The sequence below is a fragment of the Budorcas taxicolor genome, chromosome 3 (genome assembly GCF_023091745.1).
Source record: "Budorcas taxicolor isolate Tak-1 chromosome 3, Takin1.1, whole genome shotgun sequence".
Lineage (NCBI taxonomy): Eukaryota > Metazoa > Chordata > Mammalia > Artiodactyla > Bovidae > Budorcas > Budorcas taxicolor.
In genome coordinates, this window is record NC_068912.1 from 21,184,078 (window position 1) to 21,202,178 (window position 18,101).

Sequence of the window (18,101 nt, forward strand, 5' to 3'; positions counted from 1 at the left end):
ATACACCCATTTTTCATCGTGAGTTACTTCCTTGTATCTCGTTGAGGTGTATGCAATACAGAAAAGTCATCAAGGGACCACCCAGACACCAAGAAGTATGAACTCTCTCATTCTCAGTCGCCCAGATTCATTTGTAGGATATAGTTCTTCCTTTTTTTGTTTATACTGTTTCCTCTTGTCTCCCTCATATCCTTCCCCTCTCTTTCTTTATCTTAATCTCTTACATATATACATACTTACTTTTCCACCCTGTCTCTGTAAACAAATTCTTGCTCATAAATAATAATTTGATAACAATAATTTATTATTTTAATAGGATAATCAGGTTAGACTTGACTTCCAACTTAAAAAAAACTTTTTCTTTAGAATAAGTCTCACTTCAAATCATCCTTGTTACCAAGTTTTCCACTTTATTTCCACTGAAGTCAACCTCATTTATTTGCTGTATTGAAGAGTTAGGTGCCATGGGAGTCGCAGTTCTCATGTGTGTCAGTGTTTGGGTGTTTGTGCCCCGTGCTTACAGAGAAGAGGGGAAGGGGCCTCTGGACCTGCGGGCACCCATGGCATGACTGCCACAGTCCACCCTCTCAAGGCTTCTCCTCGTGTGTCCTTTCTTGCAGTTGTTCTTGTGTCTGATGTTTCCGCTTTCTTTTAATTGTCTATGTTTTTGAAGGTAGGAGGTACCTTCTTCCCATGACCAGAGTCCAGAGAGTCCAAATAGATTTCTAAATTCCACATTTTCTTTCTTTGTAGTTCCTTATGTATTACAATACATAAAGCACTGTCCACCAAAAACATTATCCCCACTGCCAGATAGAAAAGAAAATGAAACCAGACAGGAGTTGTTGACTGGAGGCCTGTAACAGAAAACAACAGAGGATAAATGCTGTTTAGAAACCAGAGGGATCTGGCTGAGTTATGTTTGGAAGAGAAGGTTGGCTGAGACTTGCTATGTCTGTGCCTGAGGGAGACGCTGGGGCTTTGCGGGGCAGGAAGGAGCTGGTGGTAGCTTGAGCTGGGCTCTATGGTTTTGGACAGGGGGTATGCTCCTTGTAAGAGCCTAGTTGCCAGGGCCTTGCCAGTGCACTTACTTCCTAGTTTCAGCAACAACTGCTATCTGTGCCATTTAAAGATTAGAATTTAATTTGAAGATAAACATTTTCCCCTAAAGAGTCTTTGTTCTGGAGCTCATATTCCCTCTACCTCAACCATACGTAGACACTTGGGCAGGCAGGTATTCATGTGCAATCCATAAAACCCCCGTCTCACCGATCTACCATGTGAGCTCTCTGAAGTAAAAAACTGTACCCCAGTGTCTTTATATCCCCATACCTATAAAATAGATAGGAAGAATTAAATATATTTTTTATTAGATTATTGGTGAAAGAGGGAGGGAAGAAAGGAGGAAGAGAGAAGAGGGAGAGAGAGAAGGCAGGAGAGAATAAAAGAAAGGAAAAGAAGGGAGGAAGTAAATGGAGGAAGGAAAGAGAAGAAAGAGAAAGGAAAGGAAATTTAAGGAAGTTTATGAGGAGAACAGTGAAGTTTTGAATCAAGAGTGCAAAACCTGTTCATGGTTTTTTCCTGGGTGGGCTGTGAAAAAAGTGTCCTGAGATCTCAGTCCCAGAGGAGGGAAGGGTATGTCTCCTTGTGTATCAGTCAGTGCCCCTCGTTCCCGCTCACCAAGCACTGGAAGCTCCAGCTCAGGGCTGCGCTTGATAAGATTTCCATCTTCTGTGGCAGCTTCACACCAGTATAGCCCAGGGTCTTCTGTTTTAGCAATGAATGTCTGGTATTCAGAGGATGTGGTCCTGCTCATTAGGGTCTTGTTTCCCACATAGAAGGAGAAGTAAAGCTGCAGATCAGGCTTCTCTGAGGGCAACTTTGTTTCACAGCTCAGGTTGACCAGATTCCCCTCTTGGTGAGGGGATGAGAAGGATGTTCTCAGCACAGGGGCTGGAAATAGCTCTGAAGAAAAAGTTGATAGGGATAGGGTGGCCTGCATCAGTGTCGAGGTTCTTTTGTTTGTTTTTTAACAGAAGATATACTCCCACTCCTTTTGGGAAACCTGCCCCTAGAGAATACATCTATAAGAAAGAGTTTCCCCACTTCCAGCAGAGAGGTATTCTTAGGATTTCCTCATAGACATACTTGCAGTTACCAGCTTGACCATATTTTTCTGAGGAGAATACCTCTACGTAGTTCATTCTTCACTGAATAGCCATGTCATTTATTATAGGACCCTCTGGTAATGTTTAACCGGGAGTGGACACTGACACCCCAGCCCCCAGCCCGTTCAGTGACTAATTACTTGTGTTTCTGACTCAAAAGATAATTTGGAGGGGAATTCCCTGGAGATCCAGTGGTTCAGACTCAGTGCTTCCACTGCAGTGGGGGCAGGGTTTGATCCCGGTCAGGGAAGTAAGATCTCTCAAGTTGTGCGATGCAGTCAAAAAGACAGAAAGAGATAATCTGGGACAATAATTTTTTTCCCATAGGAATGAACTATTTTTCAGACACACAGAAGTTGCTAGTGGTTATGACTACTAAGATAAAGGCCATGAAAGAGTTATATCAAGAGCCACATGCAAACTAAGACAGAGGGAACCACTTAATTAGCAGATGTTCAAAGGGAAGTGGAACCAGAGAGGCCACGTGGTCCCTGGGAGATAGATGGAAAGTATAACCACATCCTAATGTCTTCCTCACTATGGAATTTTTATGAAGTTTCATTGAATTATTTCCTAATAATCTTCCTACCTACCTTGAGTGCGTCTCTATTCCTTGCAACTAAAATAAAATGGGTGAAGTGGATTCTCACTATGGCATGGCCTTGATGTTAGCTCCTGGGATTAGTGATGGGGCACTGTGGTATACTGGAAAGAGCAATGGACAGAGGGACCCAGAAGACCTCAGTTCTGCTCCCAACCCAGCCACTGACCATTGTGTGGCCTTCATAAGGCAGTTTACCTCTCTGGAGTTCAGTTTCTTCACTTGCAAATTGAAGTGATAATTTATGATGGTTCTTCTGGTTCTTATAACTAATAGCTCTATGACTATTTAGATATAGTACCTTTTATAGTGATAGATACTCCTGCTGATGTGTAGCGACGCCTTCTCTCACCCGAGCAGTGATAGATGCCGTTGTGACTCAAGTTGGTTTTCAGAATGGTGAATTCAGAATCCCGATGAGAAAACCAAAAGGACTTGCCATCTTTGTAGAAAAGCATTTTGTACACCTCCATATTCTTCCATGCATGACACCTCAAGACCAGAGGGTCCCCTTCTAAGAAGACTCTGCTAGAGACCTGGAGTAGTAGCCAATCTGGAAAATATGGGCACAAAATGTGTGTATATGGTGGCAGAGGTACACAAAGCCAAAGCTGGACCCTGTGGGTTTATCTTTTTTCACTTTGTAACCTTCCAACTTTAGAACTCTGTTGAATTTAAGGTCTGTCTTCTGTTCCTCGAATATCTTTAGCTTTGCTAGGAAGAAAAGTAATCTTTACCAGCAGCCCCTACTTACTTTTTCTTTCCAGGTCTCAGAAGTTGGGTTGGGACAAATCAGCTTACTCTGTGTGGTAGGCAGCATTTTAAAATGCCCCCAATGAGTCACACTCCTGCATGTGGCTGGAACCTATGACTTATTTCCAGTCAACAGAATAGGGCAAAGGTTTTGAAATGCCTCTCCTATGATGATGTTACATTATATGAGGTTGTCTTAGCTGACTGGGCTGCAGGAAACTCCTGCCAACCTTGAAGAAGTGAGCTGACATGTTGTGAGAGGGCCTGTGTGACGGCCACAAAGAAGGGGGTCTTCAGGAAATGAGACTGGCCTCCAGCTGACAGCCAGTAAAATGGCGGGAACCTCATTCTACAACCGCAAGAAACTGAATCCTGCCAATGATCATGGGAGTTCGGAAGAGCTGCCGGGAGGAACATAGCCCAGTCAGCACCCTGACTGCAGTCTCAGCAGAGCACCAACCAAGCTGTGCCAAGACTCCTGACCCATGGAAAGATAATAAATGTATGTTGTTTTAGGCTGCTAAAGTTATGGCAATTTGTTACACAGCAATAAAAACCTAATACATTCTAACTCCTGACTAATTGGTTAATGGTATCACGCATACTAAGACAAACACACAGAATAACAAGTATATGTAAGTGTGTGTATGTATGTGTATGTGTATATATATATATATATATATATATGCTTCTAAATTGATAGGAATACTCACATATGTGCAAATCAGTGACATAGCTGGTCAAAATAAACTCCAAATCAACTGGGCCCTCCCTTTTGATGTTCATTTCCATACATACCCCGAAAGGCCTACTTTATTTTATCTCCCTTGGGGCAGTTGGCTTGGCTAAATGAGGATGAGGTTCTTAAAGGATGAAAGAGGAAAAGAGATAATAGTGCATTTCCTCCCTCCAGAACATATCTAAGAATGGAAGGCAGGTATTCCATGCTATATGGTGTATGGTTTTTACAGTCCAGGATGCTGCCATAGAGTTTCTAAATAGAATGAACATTCTTTCTTCCTGTATTTTCATTCCCAGCCAAAAGGTGCTCAAAGGCTGCACTGCCCAAACACAGACACTTTTGCTTTCTGCATCCACACACACAGTGGGAAATTTTAACATGCTTCCATCAGAAACTGTCAAAACTACTAATAAAGATACAAATATTTGAATGATACAATTAATAGACTTGATTTCAGGATTTATAGAATGATGTACCTTAAAAAAAGAAAATTCACATCCTGTGCAAAGACACATGCAACAGTGATTAAAGAATGAGCACATAGTAGGCCACAAAGCAATTTTCAACACACATCAAGGAACTGATACCAGATTTAACACAAATTTTTACCAAAATGCTACCTAATATATCCAGAATATACAAAGAATCACATGAATCAGACACAACTTGGCAACTAAAACAACAGTAAAAGACATGTATAAAAATGTTGGACTGAGCAACTGAGCACATACACAGTATTAGAAGTCAGTGTTGAGGGTAGTGACAAGTGATTCTAGAAATGTTCTGGCTATGATCAATAGGGTCACAAAGAGTTGGACATGACTGAAGTGACTTAGCTTGCAAGCACGCATGATATACTTCAATAAAAGTTTTACATTAAAATATAATGTATATAATATATGTCAAGTCACTCAGTTGTGTCTGACTCTTTGTGACCCCATGGACTCTACAGTCCATGGAATTCTCCAGGCCAGAATACTGGAGTGGGTAGCCTTTCCCTTCTACAGGTGATCTTCCCAACCCAGGGATGGAACCCAGGTCTCCTGCATTGCGGGCAGATTCTTTACCAACTGAGCTATCAGGGAAGCCCAAAATATAATGTAAAAGATATATAGTATACTGTAACAAATAATGTAAAAGATATTTTTCTCAATAAGTCATCAGTGCTTAAAGTTCAAGAGTCTGTGCAGAAGCAAAGAAAATGGCCCCTTCCCAGCCCTAGCTCATCTTTTGTTATTTGAACTACGAAATGTTGCTGCTTCTGCTTGAATTATACAAAATCTCATGTGAAAACAGTTCTGTCAGCTTCCCTTACCTCTCTCACATAGGAACTGAGTCTTGGAGTCTTAAGAGACACATAAGGAACACCTAGCATTTGCTCTGACATTCTCAACATTTCCTTGGCTAAAGCACATTTCCTCCAAAAGCACCCTTGTCTACATAAATCTAATTCTGCCTCCAGTATGAGTTAACTTTTGATTAATAATTACAAACAAGTTTTAACATTGCTTTTGAATAACTGAATCACCCAATTGAATAATTTGTCCTGAATAATGAAATATTTTGCCCTAAAAAATACTACAGTCTCCATTTCTTGATAAGTAGGAACCTGTTACAGATTTAAGTGGATGGAGATTGTTTTCTCTGCTTCTATTCACCAAAGTTTTTAATCCTCAAAGTCTCACAGTAATTTCATGTCCAGAATATTATATTACCAATATACTGTAAAGTGTGCCCCAGACTGTGTTTAAAGATGTTTACTGCAGGCACCGATTGTAAAAGCAAAAGAATGGAAACACAGTAGAAGTTTACTAATATAATGGTTAAGTTAATTATACAAGTTACAAGTAGATTTCTATTGATATAAACAGACAGCCAAAGTATTTTAAGTGATAAAAGGTGGAAGATAGTATATGGAGTATTCTAATCAATCACTTTTAAAAACAAATGTATATATACTAACAGTTTCATTTTTGTGGAAGGTAACTGCAAGACTTGGGAGTTTATGTATATTAACAGTTTCGTTTTTGTGGAAGATAACTGCAGGACTTGGGGTTTGGGTGGGAAGGAAATGTGATTGTTCATTTCCCTGAGTACTATTTACTATGTGTGCAGGCATAACTTTTTTCAACAGAACAAGATAATTTTGAAAAATAAAGTCTTAGTAGGGTATCTAGATTAAAACTTAGACCCTAAGAGCTGCCCTAGTTGAGGTATTGTTGGGGCACAATTTAAGAACCCTAATGTTATGTTTTAAGTATCTTAACTTTTACCTGGTAGACACATAGAGCTGAGATGCATACTCAGATAAATTGGTACACACACACACACGCCATCCAGGAAGGAGAAAACACCAATGAAGATCTTGTGATTTCTAGCCCTCCTGTACCATGCCATACTTACCACTGTGGACTTCTAGCTGTACTGGGTCACTTGGCATTGAGAGGCCTGTCTGGCACTTGTATTCACCACTGTCATCAAATGTAGCACCATTAATACTGTATCTGGGGGCCAGGGTCTTGATGGCTGTGCCATTGAGAAACCACTGTGTAGCGGTGTCCCCAGGCAGGTGGGGCCCCTCACACAATAAGGTTACATTTTCTTCTTGGAATACACTGACCCATGGAGGCTTCAAGGTGATCACTGCCTTTGTGGGGTCTGCTTGGGGATTAAAAGAAAAGAAGAAGATCAAGTGGAATAAAAGGGAAATCTGAGCAACTGGCAAGATGTGGCTAGCACAATGAAAACAAACAAAAAAACATCCAGTATCAATACTCAGATTGACAAATAGGCAACTAGAAAACTATAAAAGCTAACCATGAAGAGTATCCAGATTCTGCAGCAGAGAATTCTATTCATGTTATTAAAGCTGCATCTCGCTATTGGAGATTTGGGGTTCCTGAGAAATAATTGACGAATTTAGGTCTCGTTGGTAAGCACGAAGCATAGTTTTAAACTAGGGCAAGCTGACTGGAGCTGATTCTCCTATCTTCTGTACTGTTCTGTCTCTGAAGGCTAACCTCAGACTTTAATTAGCATCTGTGTCGGAAATCTAGGTTCAAACTCTATACTTTGAAACCTTCAGTACCTGTTTGGTTCTCTCTGAGAAGAACAAATAAATAGTTTTTGTCTAAAGGGGAAAGGTGTGGGTGTTATTGGAAAGCAAGCAGAGCTACATCTATGCTTTTGCAAGTTTGGTCCTTTCTTGTTATTATATAAACACTTTTTAGACATTTAATCAAGAGATCAGGGTGCATTTGGAAAATTTTACAGAGAAACCTTAAAAACCAGGATTTGGTCACAATCATACTCTGAATATAGGGACTTTTACATCATTTACCAATCTTTCTCCTTTCTGTCCTCTCCCTCTACTCTCTTCTTTAGAATAAGGGGACCCATTCTGTGACAGAAAAGGAAGTTGACTTACCCACCGGCTCAGCAACTGGAGCTGTAAGAGACAAAGAACAGAGACATCAGTTCGTCAGTGGGAGATGACAAGGAAGGGAGAACTGAGGAGACAGGATTAACGCGGACTCCGAGGGACCAATTTAGGTCTCTTGAGTTTCTCTTTACCCACTTTTCCCAAATGAGGTACTGGTGATAATGAACAGCCTACAGATGGTTATTGGTGGGGCTTTATTTTGAGACTCTGCTTCCAGGCTTATTGTTACCTCACAGTTTCCCTCCCCAGTTTTTTGATACAATAGACACGAGTAAACCATGGAAGCCCAGAAACAGTTGTCTCCATACTCATGAGTTCTAGCCTACGATACCAAAGGAAGACAAAAAGTCCTGAGTTCCCACAGCCAGAGCCTTCTAGATACCCCCTTCTAAACCCAACTTACCCCCAAGGATCAGAGCTATCATGAGCCACATCTCCAATCTGACAGGAACAGTGAAATCTGTAACACACAAGACATTGAAGAGTTTCTGTTTGGGGTTCTGGAGTCAAGATTAGAAAAGAGGAAGGAAACTGCTTTTCATCACGCTCCTTTTCTGGGAAATGCATCCCTAATTCTTGAAGCATGATCTCATTTTCATACTTCTAGGCTCATCTTCCTGTTTGACACTCTGGATTTTGGGTTTATGGAATTTACAGAATCCAAGGGAAGGGGTAAAGTTTTGACATTCTCTTCTGATTGTATTCTCCCTCCACCAATTCTGTTTCTTGGGGCTAGACTATGGCAAATCTCCATTTTTAAAAAATGGTTCAAAGACTGGCTAATGCCTTCAAAACCTGATCATTTGAATCCAGATTATCTATATCATTGTCAATGAGGCATGTGAAGAGTTACTCATCTGTGCAAACCAGCCTCTCTACCTCTGGAAAAAACATGCAGGATTAATATCCTATTTTGGTTTTTAAAAAAGCCATCCCCTAAAAGACAATATGAATTTGGGATATTTATCTTGGCTGAATCCAAGGAAGTTCAATGTTTAATGTGAGTACAATAGAGAAGAAAAATAACTCATATATATGGGTGGAAATATCCCTCAGAGGGAGTTTCAGAGTCCAGATGGGAAGCCCTTATGCCACCAAAGTGATCTGGTTCCTGAGTCAGAGTTGCAAAGAGACAAAGAAATTTTTAGATATTCTGTTATGAGAGAAAGTAAACTAAACAGAAACAAGGATGAATTCAACGAGTACAAAGAGAGACTTGGGTAGTAATCTTACTGACAGACAATTTAAAATGATGACAAATAACGTTGTAGATTAAATTACTGGCTCCAATTTCTTATCGCTCCTCGAATCTACCCCATCTCTACAGCTTCATGAGAGGCTGGGGGTATTTCTCTGATCCTTGGCTTTGGCTCATCCATGTGATTTTCAGTGACCAATGAGATGTGGATGGAAACAGACTTGTGTTCATTCTGAACCTAGGCCTTAGGAAGCTTCACATATTGTTTCTCATCCTCTTATACTTCTGTGATTGTCATGATAAGAACGTATTCTGGCTAACTAGCTCTGTTGTGAGGCGGAGCTATCCTAGCACTGAAGTAGAGCTGCTCCATCTGCCCTGCAAATTTCTAGTGAGAAATAAATGCTTACTGTTTTATGCCACTGAGATTTTGAAATTATTATGGATCTATAGCTGACTGATAGAATGAAAAGCAAGAAAGAAAGGTCTAAGAATAACTCAAGATGTTCTGGGAGAGATGGGAGAAGCCTCAGCTCACTCCAATTTACTCTCAAAGTCTGTATTCCAAACTATTATACTATTTTGTCTCCAAAGTTTTCTATTGTGTAGCTGTACCATACTTTATTTCACTAACGTCTCTTCATGAAGGTTATTTCTAATGTTTTACTGTTATGACCAGCATTGCAATGAATAATCTTATCTTTAAATAGTCAGCCTGTTATTTCCATAGGTGCAGTACATTCCACCTTCCCACCCCAACTTTGGAAAGATTGTTAGGTTGTCTGTTATCATCATCATTTCATGTAACTGTACAGTGCTTATTATATGCCATGAAAATATGCTCAATATGTATTTTCTCATTTAATCCTCACTGTAAACTATGAGTAGACACACTGTTCTCTCCATTTTATAAACAAAACTAGCCAGAGAGGAATTTGGTAACTTGACCAAGGTTATAAAAAGTGGAATCAGGATTCAAAACCAGGCAGTTTGATTTCCTCTACATTCTCATCAGTAGATTATAACAGTATCTTCTTCATCCCTTACAATTCCTGCTTTCTAGCAAAACAGCTGCTGCTTTGAAAATGAGTGAATGTGTTTCATTGACCAGGAAAATACGGGGGAAGAAGTATTGTTAACAGAAGAGGAATGAAAGAGATCCATAACCTGGAAGGATGAAATACTTTTTTTCTAGTAAGCATCTATAATTTCCAAAATTTGAGGATGTAAATTTGAATTCATGTAAAAAAAAAAAAAAAGAACAATCATTTTAACTAAGGCAGAGAGTAGTCTCTAATATTTAATGATCAATGTATGTCATGATGCTCACAAGAGGCATTAGGAGAATTTACATCTGTAAAAAATTCTTAGGAGCGATTGAAGTAACAGGATGACAAATGCTAACTCAGGGAGGATTGAGGTGGTTCTTAGTTACAACCACATTCTTCCCCTTTACACTCAATCCACTAGATCTCACTTCTAGATCCAAGCCTTAGTTCGACCATAGAGACATCACTGCCCCAAACACGCCCCAGCCTTCAGTTCTGTCTCTACAGTTTCAAGAGCTATGAACTATGAAACCAAATGAAATAGATGATTAGAGGTCTAGCAGTGCAAGGACTTCCTGGGATCACATCATTATTCTCCCTGTTTTGGTTAGGAATATGTTATCCTAGCTCAAATAGATGGTAGTTCATTCAGTTCAGAAAACTCATGTGGGGAAAGGCCATTTCCAGCATCAGATTTGTGGCACTCTCCTTCTTCCCTAAGGTAAGTGAGTTTAAGGGTGCTTTTTCCTTCATACATACTAAAAGAAAAAAATGATTTCCCCTACTCATGACACTTCTGATACCAGATGTATGAATTCCGCCCCCCACTGCCGCAATAAGCAATTCAGATTCTAACTACTCAAAGGGTAGACCCACATGGCCAGGGCTTGGTCCCACAAGACTGCCCCCACTTCACCTGTGCTTCTGACTGAGCAGCTATGAAATAGGAGTTCCCACAACCTCCTCTTCATGTTCGTAAAAATTATTGATGATATCAAGTTGGAAAGAATGAAAGAAAAAGGATACTTTCACACTGTGTCAATGGAAATAAATTGGAAAAGTTTGAAATATATATATGTTAAGCAGTGTATAAGCAAATTTGAACTTTTTTCATTAGGTTAATCTATTATGTTGAGCCATATGAAACTGCCAATATTGAAAGATTTTGACTTAAAAGTGGACTTAATGACAAATCAAAAGAAACTATCCACATTGAAACACAGAAAAAGAAAAAAGAGCGAAATGTTTTCAAATTTTCAGGAGCACCTGGGTCAGAAAAGAACCAGGCCAAAATTTATTTTTCATCTTGGTAGGTCCATCTACTGGTTAGATAAGGCAAGAACTTCCCTCCTACGTAGAACATGAGGGGTAGGTGGCATAATTTCAACTCTATCAATTTTGCTACCTCCTAAGAGAACACTCATCCTCTGTCGTCCCCTTCTCCTCCTGCCCCCAATCCCTCCCAGCATCAGAGTCTTTTCCAATGAGTCAGCTCTTCGCATGAGGTGGCCAAAGTACTGGAGTTTCAGCTTCAGCATCATTCCCTCCAAAGAAATCCCAGGGCTGATCTCCTTCAGAATGGCATCACTGACTCAATGGACGTGAGTCTGAATGAACTCCGGAAGTTGGTGATGGACAGGGAGGCCTGGCGTGCTGCAATTCATGGGGTCACAAAGAGTCAGACACTACTGAGCTATTGAACTGAACTGAACTGAAGAGAACACTCTTCCTTTCCTGGTTCCCAATCCATATACTTCACTGTCATTTAAGGGAGTATTTTATTGTGTTTGATGTATTCAAAGACTACTTTTCACCTAAAAATTGAGAATGTGGTCCTAAGCCATACTTTCTAGATATTTTGAAGCAGGAAATGAGATAACCATCCAAATAGGAAACAATGGTAATAACCATTTCCAGATCCAATGTTAAATAATGCACGACTTACTGAACAGGCTTTATGATAAGTAGAAATGCCAGAGATTAGGTTTCTTGGGTCCTAAAACCGTGAACTTCCTGATGTTGAAGCTGGTTTTAGAAAAGGCAGAGGAACCAGAGATCAAATTGCCAACATCTGCTGGATCATGGAAAAAGCAAGAGAGTTCCAGAAAAACATCTATTTCTGTTTTATTGACTATGCCAAAGCCTTTGACTGTGTGGATCACAATAAACTGTGGGAAATTCTGAAAGAGATGGGAATACCAGACCACCTGACCTGCCTCTTAAGAAATCTGTATGCAGGTCAGGAAGCAACAGTTAGAACTGGACATGGAACAACAGACTGGTTCCAAATAGGAAAGGGAGGACGTCAAGGCTGTATATTGTCACCCTGCTTATTTAACTTCTATGCAAAGTACATCATGAGAAACGCTGGACTGGAAGAAACACAAGCTGGAATCAAGATTTCTGGGAGAAATATCAATAACCTCAGATATGCAGATGACACCACCCTTATGGCAGAAAGTGAAGAGGAATTAAAAAGCCTCTTGATGAAAGTGAAAGAGAAGAGTGAAAAAGTTGGCTTTAAGCTCAACATTCAGAAAATGAAGATCATGGCATCCGGTCCTATCACTTCATGGGAAATAGATGGGGAAACAGTGGAAACAGTGTCAGACTTTTTTTGGTCTCCAAAATCACTGCAGATGGTGACTGCAGCCATGAAATTAAAAGACGCTTACTCCTTGGAAGAAAAGTTATGACCAACCTAGATAGCATATTCAAAAGTAGAAGATATTACTTTGCCGACTAAGGTCCGTCTAGTCAAGGCTATGGTTTTTCCAGTAGTCATGTATGGATGTGAGAGTTGGACTGTGAAGAAAGCTGAGCACCAAAGGATTGATGCTTTTGAAGTGTGGTGTTGGAGAAGACTTTTGAGGGTCCCTTGGACTGCAAGGATATCCAACCAGTCCATTCTGAAGGAGATCAGCCCTGGGATTTCTTTGGAGGGAATGATGGTAAAGCTGAAACTCCAATACTTTGGCCACCTGATGCAAAGAGTTGACTCATTGGAAAAGAATCTGATGCTGGGAGGGATTGGGGGCAGGAGGAGAAGGGGATGACAGAGGATGAGATGGCTGGATGGCATCACTGACTCGATGGACGTGAATCTGAGTGAACTCTGGGAGTTGGTGATGGACAGGGAGGCCTGGCGTGCTGCGATTCATAGGGTCACAAAGAGTTGGACACGACTGAGCGACTGAACTGAACTGAACTGAAGATAGCCTTTTGGAGAAGGCAATGGCTCATTCCAGTACTCTTGCCTGGAAAATCCCATGGACGGAGGAGCCTGGTAGTCTGCATTCCATGGGGTCGCTAAGAGTTGGGCATGACTGAGCGACTTCACTTTCACTTTTCACTTTCCTGCATTGGAGAAGGAAATGGCAAACCACTCCAGTATTCTTGCCTGGAGAATCCCAGGGACAGAGGAGCCTAATGGGCTGCCGTCTATGGGATCACACAGAGTCGGACACGACTGAAGCAACTTAGCAGCAGCAAGATAGCCTTTTAAAAACTAACCCTTGAAATATTAGAAATATTGGAGACTGTAAAGCAACGACATGTATATTGTTCATGAAACAAGTGAAAAATCTGAAAATACTAACTCAAAAAACTACATGCATTCCCATGTTCACTGCAGCATTATTTATAATAGCTAGGATGTGGAAACTATAACTGTCTGTCAACAAATTAATGGATAAAGAAAATTCAGCATACACAGAGGAATATTATTCAGCCATTAAAAATATGAAATCTTGCCCTTTGCAACAACATGCATGGACCTTGTGGACATTATGCTAAGTGAAATAAGTCTGATGGAGAAAGATAAATACCATGTGATCTCACTTCTATGTATTGGATTGGCCAAAAAGTTTGTTTGGGATTGTACATAAAATCTTAAAGGAAAAAAAGTGGGGCTTATAGTTACAGAGAGCAGATTGGTGGTCACCAGAGGTGGGTAGTGAGGGGTGAACAGAATGGGTGAAGGAGGTCAAAAGGCACAGACTTCCAGTTATGAAACATGCCATTGGGATATAATGTACAGTACAGCAACTATGAGGCTCCCCCCATAGCTCACTTGGTAAAGAATCTGCCTGCAATGCAGGGGACCCCAGTTCAATTCCTGGGTTGGGAAGATCCACTGGAGAAGGGATAGGCTACCCATTCCAGTATTCTTGGGCTGCCCTTGTGGCTCAGCTGGTAAAGAATCCACCTGCAATGCAGGAGATCTGGGTTCTGGAAGATCCTCTGGATAAGGGAAAGGCTACCCACTCCAGTATTCAGGCTTGGAGAATTCTGGCCTGGCTCACAAAGAGTTGGACACAACTGAGCAGCTTTCACTTTCATGGCAATTAATTGTACTGTATTGCATATTTGAAAGTTGCTAAGAGAGTAAATCTTAAAAGTTCTCATCACAAGAAAAAAATTATGTGATTAATGTTAACTAGACATTTCAGTGATCATAATGCAACATGCAAATATTGAGTCATTATGTTGGACACCTGAAACTAATATAATGTTGTATGTCTATTATACCTCAATAAAAATTTGTCTTCATTGAAAATTTGGAAGAATTGTGCTCATTTAGGGAGTTTTCTTGTTAGTGGTGATGGTTTAGTTGCTAAGTCGTGTCCAACTCTTGCAACCCTATGGACTGTAGCTCCCTAGGCTCCTCTGTCCATGGACTTTTCCAGGCAAAAATACTGGAGTGGGTTGCCATTTCTTTCCCCAGGGGATCTTCCAGACCCAGAGATTGAACCTGTGTCTCCTGCATGATAGGCAGATTCTTTACTGCTGAGCCACCAGGAAAGCTGTTGTTCAGTGGCTCAGTCATGTCTGAATCTTTGAGAATCCATGGACTGCAGCACGCCAGGCTTCCCTGTCCTTCACCATCTCCCGGAGCTTGCTCAAACTCATGTCCATTGAGTTGGTGATGCCATCCAACCATCTTTGTCCTGTGTTGTCCCCTTCTCCTCCTGGCTTCAATCTTTCCCAGTATCAGGGATTTTTCTAATGAGTCACTCTTTGCATCATGGCCAAAGTATTGGAGATTCAGCCTCAGAATCAGTCCTTCTTAGCCAGTTCTTAGCTGCAACTAAACATTCAGAATCCTAAGACTTTCATAGGCAACACATGGCATCAGTCTACTCAGAAAGATAAAAGATAAGAACTACAGCTTCCTTGCAAGCCAACCTCAGGCATCATTCTTCTGTGGGAATAGTCCTTGCAGCAGTCACCCGATATATTATCCTGGTTCTCTACCCCTCACTTTCTACTCCAGGACAGCTGGAGTGAGGTGTAAGGCAACAAGCTACAGTGGAGCCATGCTGGCTTTTAAACTTCATGTCCCAGGAACCAATATCTGTTGCAAAAACTTCACAGAGTAAGCAGATAGGGTAGGGAGGTCCCTGGAGAAAGAAAACCAGGCATAGCTTTCTTGACATAAGAGAAGCCATTTTTGGCCTAAGCCATTTTGTGATCTAAGCCTGGCCACAGAGTCAGGGGAGACTGTAGGAAAAAAACAAAACAAAACAAACAACCCAGGATGACACTGTCTCTGGCATGCAGATGAATGGATGGATGGTAGTGCCAAACTTATTGCCTGCTCTTGCCCAGCTTTCAGCTGCTCTTTTGTCTCTGCCTCCCATAGTGAATCAAATGGTTGTTTTTGTGGCTTCTCTGATGCCAACTGCTTTACTTATTATCACTGGGCCAACAGCAGAAGGTATTTGGACCAGAATAGTCTTAAAGAATATGCCTGCAATGCAGGAGATGCAAGTTCGATCCCTGGGTTGGGAAGATGCACTAGAGAAGGAATGGCAACCCACTCCAGTATTCTTTCCTGGAAAATTCCATGGACAGAGGAGCCTGGAGGGCTACAGTCCAAAGGGTTGCAAAGAGTCGGACATGACTGAGTGCAGGACACAGCAACACAACACAGTCTTCCACCACTCCACTGAACTTCAAACATTATCCCTTCTTCCTTCTTAATTGTGTCTTTTCAGAACACCAAGACTGATGGTGCCCATTTTCCCATCCTGTGTTTCTTGTACATGTATCAAAGAAGCCGAGGTCTTTCTCTCTCAGCCTTCTGAGCTGGCAGATTAAGACAGATTAGAGATGAGGAGGACATGTTCTCTGTTTTGGCAGATGAACTGTCCACATTATCACTTGATGTAGACTCATCCATGAGGAGTGGCCATGTGGTAAATCAGGGCGTTTTGTCATTAATTGAGTGGTTGTCAATGAAAGCTGATTGGGTTTCGACTGGCTTTAGCACTTCTAGAGCTTCTCCTACACTTCAGTTTCTCTCTCATTCTAAACAGCTTTTGTTCTGTATTTGTTGTCCCCACCTAATAATTAGCCAGAAGTTCTGAATACTTCTCTGTTATCTGTAATTGTCTGATACACTGTTAGAAAAGGTGAATAATTAGCATTCAAAATGAACGACTGACTTCTTGGATAGTAGGTTCCAAAAATTAATGTACAATTTTAACCATTTGAGATGTTGTGGTGACCTATATGAAAGTCCCTCAGTCGTGTCCGACTCTTTGTGACTCCATGGACTGTAGCCCGCTGGGCTCCTCTGTCCATGGAATTTTCCAGGCCAGAATACTGAAGTGGGTACCTGTTCCCTTCTCCAGGGGATCTTCCCAACCCAGGAACTGAACACAGGTCTCCCGCATTGCACGCAGATTCTTTACCAGCTGAGCCGTGACCTGTGCAGACCAGACTCCTCATCTTTCTGGTCCAATGTAATGTATAGGATGTTCAAGAAAAGTTTATACAATGGCAGCCTAAAGGATAGGATGAGACCTCCTTCTATATTCCTGAAATCTCTTAGGGGTACATTTACATGCATCATGACAAGAGAAAATCAGAATATTATAGGCATGACAAGGGAGAGAAGTCTTCTGATCTTCTTCCAAAGCTAGCTTCCAAAGACAGAATATACAGTAAAAGTATTCTTCATATTCTAGGCCACTTTTTTGGTAGTAGGTGATGTAATGGTGTCAGAGGTGATACACAGGAGTGTGGCAAGGATTTTAGCTCTAAATGTTACATGTCCCAGCAACACACCAGAACTCATTTCCTGCCTTGGAAGATGCACCCGATAGGAACAGCTGTGTAACTCACACCAGACGTTTATCTTTCTATGATGATAGACCTATCCCAGTCCCAAGGCACAGTGTTCAGTCATTTCTTTCCCCAAACACTGCCCATTTATTCTTTCCCTCCTTTTCCTCAGCCGACTGTGTTGCCCCTGCCTGTTGGATCTTTGCATAGATGAGAATTGCCTTTGCAATAAAGACTTAGTAGAGGTAGTAAATGAAGCCACTGTGGTGGAAAGAAAGACGAAAAATTGTTTTGGCCTGCAATCAAACCCGGGTCACTCGTGTGGGAGATAAGATTCTTCCTACTGAAGCACTAGTCTTCTTAAAGTGTTCTTCTATAGGTCATAACACATCCAATACTTCATGAGACGCATTCTCCCACAACCCCAGCAGGCCCTGGGACTTCACCTACCAGGATTCTTCAAAGAAATGGAGCCACCTGTCCACCCCTGGAATCAGTGATCACACAGATTCCAGCGTATTAAGCAGCCTACTGTTTCTGGAGCTGGGTCTGGGATGGAAGAGAACTGTAGGTGTGACCCAGCTCCCCCAGAGGATAAAAATTCTCCCCTGAGGAACCTAAAATTACCCCTGTAGGAAGACCTATGTGCTTCTAAGACAACTTCTGAATCTTGACCACTGAGAATTCATGTAAGACCAAGTTTCAGAATGTTTCCTCCAGAGAACTTATTACAGGGGCCTTTTGGTGGCCTTTATTCCTGCTGCAAGGAAACTGACTCAGTGAAATTGAAAAACCAGAAGGTCAGGTGTATCAGCACAGTGACTCATTTTTATCCTTGCTTCCTAATTCCCAAGCCCTGTCAGAGACTTGTGCTTCTTCAATATGTAAATATTTCAGAGTCAACATAACCCCAGAACCCACTATCTCCAGAGGCTGATCTATTGCAGTTCTTTTCCCAGAGCCTCCCACAGTCTCCAGGGCCCTAATGGTCAAGAGAGGAGGGACTACTATTGCTTGGCTACTGTCCTGGTTGATGTGGAATGTCCAGATTTATGCCATGGAATGGTCAATCAGAGC

General features: G+C 41.3%; 1 protein-coding gene across 1 annotated transcript; it reads right to left on the minus strand.

The window, feature by feature from the left end:
* Positions 1 to 505: 505 nt before the first annotated feature.
* On the minus strand, positions 506 to 8,140 carry FCGR1A (Fc gamma receptor Ia). Its single transcript, XM_052637719.1, has 6 exons — positions 8,110 to 8,140; positions 7,692 to 7,712; positions 6,668 to 6,922; positions 3,071 to 3,322; positions 1,681 to 1,965; positions 506 to 857 (listed from the first exon to the last, which is right to left on the minus strand). Exons 1-6 carry the CDS (start codon positions 8,138 to 8,140, stop codon positions 652 to 654), a joined length of 1,050 nt encoding a protein of 349 aa, XP_052493679.1. The 3' UTR covers positions 506 to 651.
* Positions 8,141 to 18,101: the final 9,961 nt, after the last annotated feature.